General features: G+C 40.4%; 1 protein-coding gene across 2 annotated transcripts in view; it reads left to right on the top strand.

The window, feature by feature from the left end:
- Positions 1-5841: 5841 nt before the first annotated feature.
- ntrk3b (neurotrophic tyrosine kinase, receptor, type 3b) overlaps positions 5842-18262 on the top strand; it is a 355088-nt gene continuing 342667 nt past the window's right edge. For both annotated transcript variants that reach the window (XM_088333994.1, XM_088333995.1), the window contains exon 1: positions 5842-6441. In XM_088333994.1, the coding sequence (XP_088190120.1) occupies positions 6179-6441 (263 nt within the window). In that variant the 5' untranslated portion in view covers positions 5842-6178. The remainder of the gene's footprint in view (positions 6442-18262) is intronic.

Genomic DNA, 18262 nt, shown 5'->3' with positions numbered 1-18262 from the left:
TGCTACCTGTACTTGAAAGAAAAAGCCTTTGAAAGACTGCTAAAGAAATTGTGCAGTCCGATCACTTTGAGTCTCTGTGATTTGTATGTTCTTCCTTGTGCTTCTTAGCGCTTGTTTTGGTTGCACGCACAATACAGTGACATCTTATGGCCAAGTAATATACGATGTTCCTTTTGAAGGTTAATTTAATTCATGTTACTCAGCAAAATCAACAAAGTACCACGTTTGCTTGTTCTCGCTCCAAAAGTGGGCTTCCCTTCTGTTAACAAGAGGTCCATTATGTGGTATGCCAGAAGCATAGATTCACATTACATATCAATGGAAACAACTTTGGTGTTTACTATAAATGGAACACTGCATTTTTACAATGGGCAGAAAATAAAAGCAAACGTCCGGGAGAAATAATCAATACACATGTGGCTTTTTTAACAAGTAAGTCATAGTTTTGTGTGTGTACTAAAAGTCCCACAGTGCTTTGCGGCATAAGCGAAAGGATTCCTTGTGTTACGCCATTGTACGCATTCACTTAATATGGATAGTTAACGAACTGATAGATTTCAAAATTCGAGGGAATAATGTTGAACTATATAACTATATTTACAAACTTAGTTTCTGAAATTACAAATACGCAGTGTATTACTCGTTAAGGATCTTCGCAAAAATGCTACCTTTGATATGTATTTTAAATTCTCAAGTCCGCCCGATTGAGAACCTCTTATATATAATATTTGAATTAATGCCAGATTAAAACCTACCGTCATACATTTTATAAAGGGATAAGTGACTATATCCCGCAAACAACCTTGATGTGGTGGAAAGTTATCAATTCATGGGTTGTTAGCTCGTGCCTGATGCGTGAAAGCGTAATGTAAGGCGTAAAATAATAAAGTCAACAATAAAGTCAAACATGCAGAGTGGATACTTGGCTCGGCTCATCCTCTATCACTCTCTTTCCGTTCCATCATATTTTTTCACCTTTTTATCGTCTGGACTTTTATTAGCCGCTGAGTGGAAGACTGGAAATAAAGATGCCGCCGCACTCAAGCGGCGTTACAGAACCAAGACAATGGCTTCGTCGCGTAATGGCGTTTAATCTGATGCCTCTCTTTGATCGTAATCTGGCTCCCGTCACACTTCTTTCTCATTCTTGGATCGTAATCCTCAAATTCCTACTTGAAGGGATAATCAGTTTTTTTCTAATTACATATGAACATCAAAGTTCATTCACTTCAGTTATTTTATTTTTCTTTGCAGCAGCTTTCTAGTTACAGCAATGTCTGTGTCTACTTCCCCTTACTACAAATCTTTTGACAGTTCTTAGCAATGCCAGAGTGACTAATCGGGAAGAACGGGAGATATCCCAATGAGCCGGCTAATGTCAAGGGGGAGTTTGTATGGCTTTGTCCTCTTTTGGGTCACGCTGAAGAAGACGGATGCAAGCTACACTTCAACAAAGCACTATGCAATGTGTATTAGCGCAATCTCATCTCATCTCATTAGCTGCACCGCTTATCCTCATTAGGGTCGCGGGGGTGCTAGAGCCCATCCCAGCAATCATCGGGCAGTGGGCAGGGGACACCCTGAACTGGTTGGCAGCCAATCGCAGGGCACACAGGGACAGACAACTCGCTCGCTCATTCTCACCTAGGGACAATTTGGACCGGCCAATCCACCTGAAATGCATGTCTTTGGAATGTGAGAGGAAAGCCACGCAAGCACGGGTAGAACATACAAACTCCCCACAGGAAGTCCGGTAGCTGGATTTGAACCCACAAAGGAGGTTCCCAAGACCTTAGAACTGTGCCGCACACGTGCTAACCTCTGCGCCGCCGTGCTGCCCTATTAGTGCAATGTTTACAATTTAGAATGGACATTTATTATGAGCCATGCCAAACATTAAGGTAGCATTTACCAGCTGTAAAATATAATGGGAAGAACTTCCTGCATGGGGAGATATTAGTCTCAAAAACAAATATATTCACAATTTACTCAAGTTCTAAAAATCATTTGTCTAGATCAAAGCACACATGAAATTAAAAATTGCATACGTAAATCGTAGATATCTTTGTGGCCCAACAAAATGCATGATTCACATCAGATTTCGTCTTTTAATGGTACTGGAGAGATTGTAAAATTGGCTATCAAAGTCCTTAAAAAGTGCTTGTATTTGGCAAAAAATATATGAACCCTGTTCTCAGCTCAAATTAAGCATTGTAAGGGATGCACGTTGTTGAATACATGCGTCCATAATGAAAATCATTCATTGATAATTGAAATATATGAGCGCAATACTAACCAAAAATGTACAATTTATCTACCGGTATGTACAATTCATATTTGTGTTTAGTTTTGTCTTTCCCAACAGCTAAAACATTGGACCCACTCTGTTGATAGCTTTAGGCATACAGTGCCGGGAAAAAGTATTTACCCCCTGATTACCTAGTTTTTTTGTACATTTCATAAAATCAATTTTAAAATCACACAGTAAAAATGCAAGGAAATACAACACTATTTTGAAATGTTAGTTACATTTATCAAGGCAATATAAAAATCAAAACCTGTTTGACCCTGTGTGAAAAAGTAATTTCCCCCTGAACCTAATGATGAATTGGGACACTTTTGGCAGTGATAACAGAAATCAAACGTTTTCGATAACTGGTAATGAGTCTTAAAATGTTGTGGAGGAATTTTGGCCCAGCCTTCTTTGCAAAATTGTTTAAAATCTGCCATATTGGAGGGTTTTCCAGCATTAATTGCTGCTTTAATGTCACACCACAGCACCTCAATATGATTTCAATTCGGACTTTGACTTGGCCACTCCAGAACCTACATTTTATTTTTGGAGCCATTCAGAGGTGGACTGAATCGTTTGTTTCAGATCATTGTCCTGCTACATGATCCACAACCGCTTGAGTTTGAGGACACGGACTAATGGCCGGAGGTCGTCCGTTCAGGAGCTTCTAGTAAACACCAGAATTCGTTATTCCGTTAACCACAGCAAGTTGTTCTGGTCCTGAGGAAGCAGAGCATCCCCAGAACACCACACTGCCACCACCATGCTCTATCGTTGGCTTCATGTTCTTTTCGTTGTCCCATTTTTATGCCAGATTTAATGGGCTGGACACCTTCCAAAAATTTAAATTTTTGACTTATCAGTCCACAGATAGGTCCAATTATAATTACTTGTTCACATCGGGCCAGATAGGTTCTACATTTTTTTTTGCCCTAATACATTAAATAAATATTTAAAAACTGAATGTTGTACTTCCTTGGGTTGTCTCAGTGTGATGTTAAAAATGATTTGATGATTTGAAATCTTGGTGAATTATGAATATGCCCAAAAAATCATAGAAATCAGGAGGGGGCGAAATACTTTTCCACAGCTTTTAGGTTTAGCTTTTGTCATCACTGTCTACTTATAACTGATGCAAATTAATTAGTTCTTAGCATTAGTACCCAACCAATGGTCAAAATGTGGTTTTCACCTTGTATCTCGCTGAATGTAGCCTAATTGCTTCATCAGTTTAAGGTAAATTACTTTGTTCTAATATCATTAGCATTCCAATTTAACACAAAAAAATACACATTTTTAATGTGTTTAATTCCTATGTTGGTTTAGTGTTAACATTCCCCACGGGACAGGCTTAAGATTAATTACTTATTTGTATGTTTGTTTTTAAGCTATTGCTTTCCAGCTTAACTCTTGGTGAGGAATTATTTTTGAAATGTGTACATTTTGTTTAGCGTTAACATTTCTAACAGCTAAAACATTGGACAAGCCTTGTTGCTAGCATTATGCATAGCATTAGCTTTTGGAATCATTGTCTACTTATGACCGTGGTGAACAAATCAGTGATTAGCATTAGCACTTTAACCATGGTCAGAAAGTGTGTTAAATTTGACTATTGTCTGCATGTAAACATAATCATTTTACCAATGCAGTCATACCTCAATATACAAACACATGTAAACATGAGAATTTTGATATGAGATTTATTTGGAGCAAAAAGTCTTCCACCAAATACAAAATATAAAAAAAATCCAAGTCACAAACATTCCCAGAGGCTACCAATAGAGACCGCTCGAGACTGGTCTGGCTGCGACTTTTCTAAATGACACTTGCCTTACACATCTCTGTAGCAATTTGAAGGGAAGGGAGGGACACATTTCCTTGGATACGTTTATCTTTACAAGACCTTTAGAAAGTAAAAATGTTGCGAGTATGGCTAGAAAGGCAAAATAAAAGAATTAATAAAAACTGAAAGTTACAGTACCCTGCATTTTAAGGATAAAATAAGTGACCACGGACTTCCCACACCCCGTAAGCAGCATGCACACAGCTCCGTTGCGTCATAATAAACTTGCATTTTATTTTGCTGATATTGTCTTATTCGTCTCATTTCTGTCATTTTTCATGTTTTAATTGCTATTTCAACATATTTTTAGTGATCAGGAAGATTTGTTTTGTAGATATTTAATATATACTTGGATGCTTTTGGGAGCCAGGGAACGCAGAAACTAGTTTTTAAATATTTCATATTGTAAGAATTCGCTCATTTCATGAGCAATTTAATCTACCAGCACAATCCTAGAATGAATTAGGTATGTATGAAGAGGTACCACCTTACCGGGGATCTATCTGGACACGTCCATTGAAAATTGTTTAGGCTTCTTAAAATTGATCGCCAGCCCATAAATCGAACTCATATCTGTCAAACTCAGCCAATTGCGCCCGTGTTAATGGTTGCAATTCCCCTTATTAAGCAATAATATACCTTAAAAACGCGACGCATCACTTATTTGCTCACAGCAAGACAGACTGCGTAGAATACCAGAGCAATATTAACAAGCTACAATGATGTTGTCGTCTGCTACCAGTGTCACAGACGATATATCTTCTATAACTGTGTCTCTTTGCCTGGTTTCGAGTTTAGATTTTTGGTGTGTATTGAGAGTGGACACTTTCCTTGAAATCAACACAAGAACAATAATTGTTGTATTGCATGGAGAGGAGTGTGTTATGGGAAATAATATGTTTTAAATTGTGTGTGTTTGTGTGTGTCTGTCTGTCATGGCAGGTCAGTGCGTTATATGGCTCTTTGACTCTCACAGTTAAAAATTTCGGCTCTTTAGTGTCAAACTTGTTCGCCACCCCTGCACTAGTGTGTCGTGAGAGATTGTCAGGTGTGCCGTGAGAAATTATCCAATGTCACTATTTAAAATGTCAAATTTTATTAAACATTTATGAATCATTTTCTGCAAATAGTATGTCAATGTCAAGTGTCTGTGGTGGGGGTATTATAAATCCTCTTGTAATTAAGCATACTGTTCAGTGTCACTTTATAACATTTTTGGTTAGTTGGTGTGCCGCAGAACTTTTCCAATGTAAAAAAACGTGCCCTGGCTCAAAAAAGGTTGAAAAACACTGGTGTGCACAACTTTAACTGATTGAAAAAAAAACACGAATACAATACGGGGGAAACATAAATTGACAGGTAGGAGAAGTTATTTTGTAATTTAAACTCTAGTCTGGAATTATGCTATCCTACTCGTTTTACTCTGCATTTATTACCTATGATGTGAAAAACTGAAATTGAAAAATTGAATCAATGTGTTTATGTCCATAAATGCCTTATTCAGTGCGCCTTAGATACGTTTGTGTGCGCTCGTGTGCATGTGCGTGCTCGTTGTAATCACACTTGACTGCATGCAGCTTCTGCAGGTGTCAGTACGACAGCAGCCGGTGGGAGGGACTAGACGCCCCCAACTCCTCATTTGATGCCTCTCTCTGCCTCCTCCTCCCTCTCATCCCTCCATCCAGTCAGTCCTGCTCCAGCATCGTGCTGAGGAGGAGAGAGCAGCATCGGAGAGTCTGGGGAAGGGGGAGCCACCATGCGCGCTTGCTTGGAGATTTCTTCCACTTGATTACCGGGCTTTTTTATTTTTGATTTGGAACCCCCTCCAGCTAGTTTTCTCTGTGCGTTTGGACCCTTGTGTGGATTGTATGCGTGGTGCGTGTTTGTACATATATAAATATATATAGATATATATATATGTATATATGTGAGGAGGCAAGGACACACATCACACAGAGCATCCTCTGTTCTCTTCAGGAAGGACACCAGGACCTCCTCTTCCTCCCTTTTCTTCTTGTATTTTGCATCTTTCCTTCGGAGACATGGATGTACGTCTGGACGCGCCGCGGATTTGCCGGAGCTGGCGGCTTTCCTGCGTCCTCCTGCTCCTCAGCCTCCTCTTTCGGGACCACCTGAGCTCCATGCTGGACTGCCCGCCGACGTGCAGCTGCTCGCCCACCGAGATCTATTGCAATAAGTCAGACAGCGGACGCTTCTTCCCGCTGCTGGCGGCGCAGGACGGAGCTGGAGCCAACAGCAGCGCGACTGTGGACATAGCCGACTTGTTCAAAAACATCACATCCATGTGAGTAGATCTTGATGCCTGGCTCTTTGCACCACCTCACTTTTATCCCCCCTTCCTGCACCTGACATGACTACATGCACGATGTCTGAGAATTGAGGGGGGGGGTGTAGGGGGGTCCTAAAAGTTGCACCCCCGCAGGCCTCTTCATCAGCATCCTCCTCCTCCTCTTTTCACAAAGAGGAGGAGGAGGATGTTGCGTCCGCGTCCAACTGCTCCGACAGATTGCGCCAAATGGAACAGAAATAAATGGCGCAGTGAGGTCAAGCAGTTCCATATCACTACCCTCCACGACCCTTCTTGGGGAATAGCCCCCCTGTGTATCAAGTTGATACAGATGCAGTGCATGGCCAAGGTGCGGTAATGACACTTGTCGGGCGTCATCGCTTGTCGAACATGCCGGATGTAGCATTTATTTGGCGTGCGCATTGAAGCCCACCCATCATCAAATGAGAGCTTTCCATCTCAGAAAGTCTAGGCGAGAGCATTTTTGGATGCCTTATCCTAAATACAGCAGTGATAAATCACATTTGTTGCTGTATGGGGTTCAAATTGGTTGGTGCTAGATACTTTTTTTACTGCCAAAGGTACAAGATGTACCTCGCAAGTCTTAAAGTAGCTGTATATCCCGAAATAAAAAATGTTTGTGTTGCGACGTATGCAGTTTTTTTATTCATTTTGAGCATTGCATATTAAAGCCACATGTGAAACAAGACAAGACTTCAAGAATAAATGTCGACAATTTGCTGTGTGAAAACAGGCTCCATATGTGATTTATGTAGTCAAAATCAAGACTCACAAGTTGTTTGAAAAGGAAAATACACTTCTAACAATCAGAATCGATTGCATTTTATCTGCTCGGTGATGCTGAATGCTTTCGTCGCTTTCTGCCCTTTTGCCAGGTTAGCCACAATGCAATTTTTTGCACAAATTAAAGAAACATAAAAAAGGCTGTCTAAAGAACGTGTTCAGCATTGTGGTATGGTGCAGGCTAGTGATTTTATTTTTGTGGTCACGATCAAAACCGATCCTTTCCCGTTTAATGGCATTTGGGAAATAGCTGTGTCGGAGGACATGTTTAAAAGTACTAAATTTCGTATATTGAGTTTTAGTGTTCCGGATGTTTCTTTTATTGGTGAGCCAAATTCTTTTTTAGTGGATGCAAAGTGCAAAGTAACACTTCTAAGATTGAGATAGTGTGAATCCCCCGGTTGCAGTGTTCTGCATCAAGGTTCCATCCATCCATTTACAGCGCCGACTAATCCTCTGTAGGGTCAGGGGGGTGCTGGAGACCATCCCAACTATCTTCGAGCAGTGGGGAGGGGACACCCTAAAATGGTTTCCAGTCGCAGGGCACACAGAGACAGACAACCCACTCGCTCATTCACACCTGACATGCATGTTTTTGGAATACGGGAGGAAACCGGAGTGCTTGCAGGAAACCTACACAAACACGAGGAGAACATGCAAACTCCGTACGGCGAGGCCGGGGTAGCTGGAATTGAACCTTATACTTCCACACTGTAGGGCTGCGTGGTAACCACTCATCCGCCGAGCCGCGCATCAAAGTTCACTTGTCTTTAATTAAAAACAGTGGGTGCTGGATTCAGCATTTGTGTACAACCATTGGTTGAAAAGTTTGGAGTACATTCGGCTCAAATGAAATACGTTTTGTGTGGCTATGATGCACACTAAAGCTTCTCGCACTTGTGCCAAATGTAGCTATTTCTGTTTAATATAATTAAGATTTTAAGGTACTTCACATGAAAATTACAAAAAAAAACCCTTCCCATTTTGTTCGGAAATATGTATTCTTGTCTTTTGGAGCAGCTTGCCTGCGGCTAATGCGCCGAGTACAGCTTTTTTTGGTGATGTGTTTGTTTTTTCATCCTTGTTTTGCGCGTTTGTGGCTTACAGCTTGTGGCGATGTCACGATAGCAACTGTATGCAGCAGAGCTGGATGCATCTTTTTTTGTTTAACCATGTCTCTTACAAACCACACATATCCAGCAGAGAAAACAAATGCATTATGTGGGTTCACATGTGCGGTGCCCCGAGTGGGGGCTTTGTTCAGATGTGTCTGATGAGTCGTCCGAAAGTGAAGTCGAGTGGGGCCGACGCTTAAGCTTTTCCTTGAGAAATCCATTTCATGTATCTCCACCACTGCACAACAAAATTTATTGCTATTCAGTTCATCACCGCTGGTATTCCACCATGCATAGAAGCAAATGTTCAGGAGGGCTGCTTAGTTGACTGATGAGGTCCTGGGCTTTTTTTATTCACCTCCTCATTTGCTGTGCGCCGCTAGAGGGTACCCTGCACCCGCATCCTCTTCCTCATCCCCCATCCTCCCGCCCTCTGCATCTTCTCCTAACTGCATTCAAAGGCAAAGAAGAGAATGGCGAGGACATGAAGGCGGCGGCACCCTCGGTGATTACCGTGACCCCCTGTGCGACGCGGCATGATTAATTCATGGTTTAACCTGTTGGCATCATTCAGCCCCCCCCTCGTGCCCACCTCATTTGGAATGGATGCTGGCTTGATCTTTCCTTAAAAACAACATCAGCAAGCTTAAAGGGGAAAATAGTGGCGTTCTTGTTAGTATCTTTTTGTTGTTGCCATTTCTTACTATAGAGCAACTGATCTGATTGACCCCGCCAGACAAAGAGCGCCTTTTGTGGCTTTGCTCCAGCAGTCGTCTTCTTTTTCTTTTTTTTTGCTATCCTGCAGCAAAAAGCTGACAAACAAATGCACCCGCATACTTTGAATACGCCCGATTGGTTATGACGGCTTCCTTTAAGCATTTAGTGCTGCCTGTTAATGTGAAATGTGCAATATTTAAGGATTTGGAGTTGAAAAAGGTGCATTTTTGTCAATCAAATTTGTGTACCGCAAATAATATAATTGTGCCCTATTGTCAGAGAATCTTTTATCATTTTAAGGGTAATTATTGTAGTTTTAACTTATTTTGACTTAATTGTTTTAGGAGTGAAATAAGGATACTTATTCTCAAAATATGCAACATCCATCCATCCATTATATGCACCGCTTATCCTCAGTAGGGTCGCAGGGGTGCTGGAGCCCATCCCAGCTATCTTCGGGCAGTGGGCAGGGGACACCCTGAACTGGTTTCCAGCCAGTCGCGCACACAGAGACAGACAACTCACACACTAATTAACACCTAGGGACAATTTGGACAGGCCAATTAACCTAAAATGCATGTTTTTGGAATGTGGGCGGAAACCGGATTGTCCATAGGAAACCCACGCAAGCACGGGGAGAACATGCAAACTCCACTCAGGAGGTTCGATCTCATGACCTCAGAACTGTGCCGCACACGCGCTAACCACTGTGCCGCCGTGCTGCCAATACGCAACATTATCTTATCAATTAGGGATCACCAACCTTTTAGAAGCTGAGAGCCACTCTTTCGTTACTGATTTGTGAGTTGGGCTACCATTTTCATATGCGTTTTTGAAACAAGTCATCCTGTTATTACTAGGTTACCATTATTTTATTACAAGGTTGTAATAATTCTGAGTAGGGTTAAAACGGGCTGAATAAGGATCAAAATTTAAAGAACCATCACTAGTGAGCTGTTCAGGAACAGTCCAGGGCTTTTAAGGTGATCATAGGAGGCTTCCTGGTGCCCGTGAGCACCATGTTGGTGATGATTGTCGTAAATAATATATTGTTTTGCTCTTTTTTTACTTCTTATTTTAGTGGAAAATATCCCTAAAAATGAGCAAAACGTATTTACCATCTGCGTGATAAGCATATTTTACTGACTTAAGTGTTAACCTATTTTAATGACTATAAGGGGGACACAAAATTTTCACTTTCTCTTCAAATTGTGCGGCGTGCCCTATCGAGCAGTGCAGCGAAGGTGGACCAGCTCGGTGGCCTTAGGATTGGGCGCCCACCCCGAAACTGGGAGGTTATACGTCCGAGCCTTGGCCGAGTCATGGACTTATATAAGATTTTTGGGCGAAATCTGATTTTTTTTTTTTTTTTGTGAAATGTTTCACATTTTCGAACTAAATGTGAGTAGTATGCCTTCTGTGACTTTCAATGCATCTCCTGCGTGAATGCAGGAACCCACTTGTGCAGAAGAGGAAACGATGTGTCCATTGTTTGCGGTAATACTCGTGGATCTAGCAATTCTAGCAAAAAGTTATTGTTATCGTCTTTGTGCTTTGGTTTCATGAAACTGCGTCGTTTTTCCATCCAAACCTCCAGCGAATTAAAAAGAATATAATGGATTGTCGATGCTTGGGCTAATGTGTCGGCTGGGACTGTTGTTCGAGCTTTCGCTAAAGCAGGCTTTCTTTTTGAGGAGCTGCACGGCACAGAAAGTGACTCTGGAAGTGACTCTGGAAGTCAACTTTTTAATGGAGATTTAGCAAAGCTGTTCCGGTAAGAAACAGATGGGGAGGATTTTGTTTGACATAGGTTGGTTGGTTGGAACCACAAGGGTCGTAGGAGCACACTTTCCTGGTGTGCGTTTTGGGCAAGTACAGCGTGGTGGCACCCATCCCTCTCCAGGCCAACACATGGATTACTGGTAAAAAATGTGAGTACCAAATTCTTACCTTGCTTTGCGCAAGGTGTTTTTAAGTTTTCTTGTATTCAAGTGCTTTACTTTGTAACCTTAAATAAACCAAAACGAAACTCTGTTTTGCTTCTGTTGTTTTTTAAAATACGCACACTTGTATGCATATGTGTTTTTGTTTTTAACTGCAGCAGAGGGCAGCTGTGTCCTATCGTGCGATGCGCCCTGTGTAGTGTTAAATACAAAAATAGAACTAGCTACAGAGACTGCGCCATTTAACACGGTGATCCCGATGGTTTTAAAAATACAGTACAAATTAAAAGAACACAACATTTTTTGTTGTGTGACCAGTATACCCTTTCCAATAATTCAGGCTTGACAAGTAGGCCTTAATATTGAATGAAAAATATTTTCAATGTTCGTCATTTCATCCAGAAATTGAATGTTATTTTAACCATACTTGAATAGTTCTGCACCACACATATAAATAAAACCATTAGTATTTACTTTTTGGAGATCATTTTGACGTAATAATATACAGTACCCATATGAATATAAATCACTGCCCAAAACTGTCAGTGTATTTGTTGGCAAATTACAATGGCATTATATTTAAATCTCCTACAAACACAAAAATGTTGACCCAGATGGAATCTTCGGTCGGAGGAGCCAAAATGGGAAATGAATAAAGGCAAAGTGTTTGTGGCAGCAATATTTCAAAGGACACAGCTTTGACTTCTTGACAGTTAATTCAGTCTTTTTGTGCTTGCTAAGCAGGTGACAATTTCAACAGGAAGTAAATTAGAGGCGAGAGAGACGCTGTGAAAAAAAATCCAAGCCACTTATAACATAACACTGTAAACCAAGCTAAACAAATTAGCTCTAATACAAAAATGTTTTGACTTTGTGAGCCGCTGTTTTGCTTTTCAAATACTTGTCTTATGTTGCTTGTATTTAATTTCAAGAATAATCAGTACACATGCAATTGTTTTTTACCTCAAAACCCCAAGCAGTGGTGAATTCAATGTTTTAAGCTATTGTTTCTACACGAACGCTTCAGTTTTGTTTCAGGCTAGAGGCAGCAGTTACAATTAAAAAAAAGGACTTCCTTCTGCATTGGGCCTTTAATTTATTCACTGCCATTAGCGGCTATAGATGTCATTGGCATTAAATACTTCCCATTCTTCAACATCTTTAAACATCAATGGCAGTGATAGAATTATTAGAGTTAGGTTTGACAACAATATGGTATATAATAGTAACAATGAGATTAGACGTGGCACTCCAGGAAAATAGGATAATAAAAAGGTAATAAGGATATATTGGATACATTTCCAAGATAGTGCTGGTAGACTGGCATGGTTGTAAGTTCATCATTAACGAGTGAAATGAAACTTGTGTGATGACATTAGCGGCAGAATTGAGCAAAAAATGAATATACATTTTTCTAAACCTAGGCAAGATATTTTTTTCACAGTTTTGTGTGCTTGTCGAGTAAGATGATGGCTCTGGGAAATAAACCGTCTCCGAGCCTGTTATACTTTTTTTAGGGGACCTTAAGCATCTGCCAAAAAGAAACAAGGCATAAGGGCTGTGGCCAGAGTGAAATGAATACTTTATATTGTTGTCAGCTTTGCTGTGGTAGAGGTCCTTCAGACTAGGCAGTGAGCAACTATGATTGCCTGGGCTGTGTTGATGACGCAATGTACGGTTGCCTTGTCTGCTGTGGTGCTGCCAGGATACCCCACTTTTTGATTGGTAAGAACACTTATTTGAGGGAGAGCATATTTGCTGACAACACTTCATATGTTTCTTCTGTGTGGAAAAGTCTTTCAAAAAGTGGAAGACAATACTGTAGAGTAAGCTACTTTTAGTTATTGTGTATTTCTCAGACTCCTATGCTTTAAAATTAACTTGTTTAACCCGTTTGTCTATTTTTAATACACAAGTAATCATTCACACACACACATGGTCACATTTCAAAGACCCGCGTTTTTTCAGTCTTTTTCCATTGTTTGTAATGTAACACGCATGCGCGACTCCATTCATTTACTTCGCATGCGTGACCTTTCAATAAATACGCCTGCTGAACCGGATGTGGTCAGAGCGATCCAGCTAGCCAAACAAGATGGCTGCCGGGTCGACCTCCTACATGCGCAGTAGTAAAACTCTTTTTTTTTGTGCCTTTACCTGAAAACTATGGTCAGCAATGGGTTTATATCTTTATAAATTCGACAAATATCCTAAATCAGGGGTGGCGAACAAGTTTGACACAAAGAGCCGAAATTTTTAACTGTAAGAGTCAAAGAGCCACACCACGCATTGACCTGCCGTGACAGACAGACACACACAAACACACACGATTAAAAACACATTATTTCCCATAACACACTCCTCTCCTTACAATACATGCGGCTCTAGAGCCAAGTGTTCGCCACGCCTGCCCTAAATGCATCGTTTGAGGTATTTTGCATTTTTTATTCACAATTATTTAGCTCACGCCTATCCAAATTAGGCAAGGGCGCTGAAAATTAAGCTCCTTTATTTGCATGTTTGTCATTTAATATTCATAATTAAGCCAAGGACATTTCTTCACATGGGCATCTCTTATTTAGAGCGAGAAACCAGCCAGACGAAAAAGTGTCACGGCCACCATCAGTATGCGCCCGCGGTACGACTTGTCCTCGGCCCTCTTCGCAAAGATGGCAGCGTTGTCGCTGAAAGGCCGCCTGAAAGAAAAAAGTGTAGAGTCTAGATAATAGTTTGTTCTTGGCTTAGCAGCGGGGGGCATGGGGCTCTTTCTTTTATTTCTGAAGTGGAGGAGATAGGGCCTGTCTGTAACACTTGAAGATAGTGAAACCCAATTTTCAGTCAGGAGCTGGCGCGCCAGACAGGTTGCAGTTAAGTGTTGCTTGTTTGCACCTTCCAATTTAACGCCTCCACCTCTGATGCCGGTGCAGGTCCTTATCCCTGGGGGAATTAATTTCAGGTTTCTAGTTGTGTTTGAGCAATATAAGGCATGTGTTCTCGACAGGGAATATCATACCATACTTTTGAATCTTCTGTATCGGTTAATTATGGAAAAAGCTACATTTATTCAGTCGTTTGTCAAGTAGCACGTAGGAATTGATGACATTGATTTCATTGTCATTCTTTGCTGGTCTTAGTGTGCATGGTTGATTCTGCGTGGCCGTTTTTTGTTGTAGGTTTCCGGATAGCTGGGCTGGTTACTGCATGTTTTCAGTCGGCCAGACTCCCGTTTGTCCGCCGATCAGTCTCGGTTAGCCCTTTTTAGCAGCCGGCTAGCCTGCCCTGTCCTAGCTGATTAGGCGCCCATTAGCTCTGTGAAAGCTTGAAGAGGTGATGACTCTAATGTAGAGGGTCTTTGGGTTTTCTGTGCAGCACTTGTCTTTTGGAATTCCCAATCATGCTAATTCCGCTTGGCACCATTAATTTCAGTGTGGCGATAGCTTGTGACGAAACATAAGCGTGTCAGAACGTGTCACAAAAAAGGAAATCAGCCATTTCACAAACATTTTCAAGATTTTGAGGTCTTTGCAAAACAGTATCCTAAATTTAAACTACTGTTTATTGGTAGTTTGATATTTTTAAAGTGTTGTGGAAAATAGACTTGCATTTGTAGAATAGAGTTGCATACATTTAGAAATGCAGAAAGACTTGCTTACATTGCTTACAGTAGTGAGGGAATGTTGACATCATTCGAGAAGATCCTTGACAAGACAGTTGAGTTTCCCTAAAAGGGCATGGGACCTGCAAGGTCTCGCTATGCAAGGTCCCTCTGAGCAAACTGAGGCGAACAACATGTCCTAATAAGGATACGACAGCATCTTCCTGTTGTTACTGTGGACTAGGGCCGCCTTTTGGGTTGTACTCAATTGAACCTTTAAAAACATTGTCATGTCCCTTGCTCTCTGAGACCTTCATTGACGCATCAATAAAGTTGTATCTCCCTCCTACGAAGCTGGCTTCTGTCCATTTTCCTTATCCACATATGAGAAGACTTTTCTCTCGATTATCGAACCTGCAATTTCCCCAACAAAAGCATACAGATTGATAGGATGAAAACCAAATATGACAAAAAACAGCTAATTGTTATTGTGCTAGTTTGGTCAACCCTCAATTTCAGTAGCAATGTCTCTAACTTATAGCGTTACAAAACAAAATCTAAAACAGGAAAGTTGGCCCTTTTTCAGTTAAGGACCCAGTACTCTGATTGTTTAGACCAATCCGAAAGAATGGTTTACTCGCCAAGAGAGAAACTAATAACCCCCTTATAAATGGCGTTTCCTAGTATTCCAATAACAAGGACAGAAACGGAAGTGACTTTATTTTTCTAATAGAAGTCCTTTCTGCATTAAACTTTTGACATGGAATAAAGGTTGATTCAAGCATGTCACTTCCTGAAATCAACCAAGTATTATGATTGCTTCATTGCTATGTCCAATGTGTTTACAAGATGTGCTCGCACTGTCGCCGCCACTATAGATCGGTATATGTGTGGCATCTTTGCAGTGCGGTCAGAAAATAAAAGTGAAATATCCTAGGGAAATCAACTAATACACATGAGGCTTTCTTAGCAAGCTGGAGTATACGTGTAACATTGGTCTCTGTGGTACAAGTCTCTCAGTGCTTCAGGACAAGTACATTGGTGTTCTGGGACAAGTCCCACAGTACTTTGGGGTTAGGGCTGCACGATTAACCAAAATCTTATCGACATTGCGATTTGATGTAGTGCGATTGTGTAATCGTATGACACTTCGTTTTTTTCAAGAATTTATGGACAGCAACCCTAATGATGCTCCCCAGAAAAGGCATGATTCTTTTAAAATCGAAAATCGCATCAAAATTGCCATTTCGGTCTGAAAAATCGCAATTACGTTATTTCTCAAAATCGTGGAGCCCTACTTTGGGGCGTAAAAATATCCTCCATTCGTCTAGGTTTGGACCCTCTTTGGATGGAAACGTATGAAGAGCAATTTATGGATCCCTCACCCTCATCTCGACTGCCATTTTGTTGTCATGTTAACGCTGTTCCGCTGATGCACTAAACTTGTTTAAAGACCTCACATCAATTTGCTTTGCACCCAGTTGGAAATGCAGCCATAAGAAGATGGGGAGAAAAATACAGTCGTATCACGCAACATCCCATAATAACACTGCCGGGATTTATCTGTAGTCACACACATCATTAACATTACATCATCACGTGTGCCATTCACAAAGGAGCGAAGCCGAATAGTCCTGCAGAGGTTTGTTTTATATTCTTTTGAAGAACACGTTGGGATCAGGAGCGACTGTTTACTGATGGTGACGGGGTTCAAGCGTTGTTTAATGCATCCCTACCGCCTGGGTAAAATCGCGACTACAATTTATATGGACGCTGTTATCCGGAATAGACCTCTTCGCTGTCTGTCTTTGATTTTTATTTCCTTTATGCCTACTTTTCTTCAAGGCAGTTATTACAGACTTTTTGTTGTTCCACATTCAATCAATAAATCTTTACTGCTGAAGAAAGAAAACATGTCAAAGACACTTTGTTTCAAACCATTATCCGGAAAAATTCCCATATCATTTTGAGGACTCTGGTGGACTACATGAGATTTTGGGCCCTGTGGGTCTGACAGCGCTGGTCGCCGCCACCCGGGGCAATCTGCTCTGGGAGCCAGCAAAACAGGCTGCGCGGGAGAGAGAGGGAGGGAGAACTGGATTGGGGGACACTTAAAGCCTGTCTTTTGTAACTAAATCTATGTTAAATAAGACTGTAGAAACAGAGACAATAAAGAACAATGTGTGAATAATAATTGTTAACATACCGTCCCACCCTAAACTTGGATTGGGTTGGGACGGGCAGGCGCTCGGGTTTAAGATCTTGCCGCGAGGCCTAAAGTGGCAGACAAAACATTTCCCCCCAGTAAAAAGCTTTTTAGCCTCAGAGTTGTCTGACCTGTCACTATTAAATCAACACACCAGTATTATTTCCTTGTTTAACGGCTGTTGGCGCAATCACTTTTGTGTATTACTGCCTTTTCGCCAGTCATACATTTTGAAACTGGTGTTGTTCCTAAAGTCCCTGTAGAGCATTTAAGACTTGCCACGACACCATCCACCGAATTTTTTTGTTTGTTTTGTTTTAGCTGCAGACCACACCCTTCGCTACCCAAGACCTTTCCTTTTTGTTTTTAAAGACTCTTCCCCTTTTTGTTCCCTATTGGATTATCGGAGTACAAACTCTTGTTTTGCCGTGATTAATTTTTTTACCTCTTTTACCCTTTTGACATGCTTTTTCTTACGCAACCACTTAAAGAACTCAAACTCGCAGCCAACCACTATTATAATTTGACAAAACGCTTGCTTGTGTTTTACTACTTCAAACCTACCGACTACTTTTATTCTATGAGCGTCTTCTTCCTTTATATCGGATGCAGCATTGCCTTTTTCAGCCTCAAAAAATGTTCCTCTATGTTGTGTTGTGTCTATGTGGGATCATTACATTGTCTTACTCCACGTGGAAAACAAGTGTGATCTTGCCCCCTCCTGGAAACTAGTGTTATGTGCTTCGCTGAAAACTAATATCGCAGGCTCATTTAATAATTAATCTAAATTGTTACGGAAACTGCATGTGTATCTCGTTTTACTCCAATGTGATAAACTAAAAGCTAAATGACTTCTTGAACTGAAGGGTATGAAAATCAATCCACGAATTTCAATTTGTGTGTAAACACACTGAGAATTACGACAATTAATTTCCTTCTACCCGTAAAAAAAGTGTATTTTTCTTTTTGAAAAACTAGTAGCATTGTTTGTTTTCACACCAAAAACCTTTTCTGCATATGACAAATCTAATAATAATCCAGTGGAAGTCATGTGTTGGGTGTTTTTCCAACTTTTTTTTTTTTTTTTTTTGCTTTATACAACTTAAACAGAATGTGAAATTCAAAAAACTAAAATATCATACAATCTGGATTCATTAACAATTAACTGAAATACCACAATTCTTTTACTTTAAAATATAATAATATAATTATATATAATAATAAAAATATAATAAGAATATAATAAAATATAATATTTTTGATTGGTTGAATAGCCTATTAGTATATAAAGAAATTTATCGCAATATTTTTTAGAGTCCTGTATATCCACATTTGTGTTCACTAAATGATAGAATTCTAAAAAAATGAAAAATATCTGAAAATATTATTAAAAATACAAAAAAAATACAAAACTGATAATAAAAAAAGACTGTTATAA

Source organism: Urocampus carinirostris, chromosome 4 (genome assembly GCF_059441175.1).
Source record: "Urocampus carinirostris isolate Australia breed hairy pipefish chromosome 4, RoL_Ucar_1.0, whole genome shotgun sequence".
Lineage (NCBI taxonomy): Eukaryota > Metazoa > Chordata > Actinopteri > Syngnathiformes > Syngnathidae > Urocampus > Urocampus carinirostris.
The sequence above is the reverse complement of the archived record's forward strand: the minus strand, read 5'-3'. Positions and strand labels throughout refer to the sequence as shown.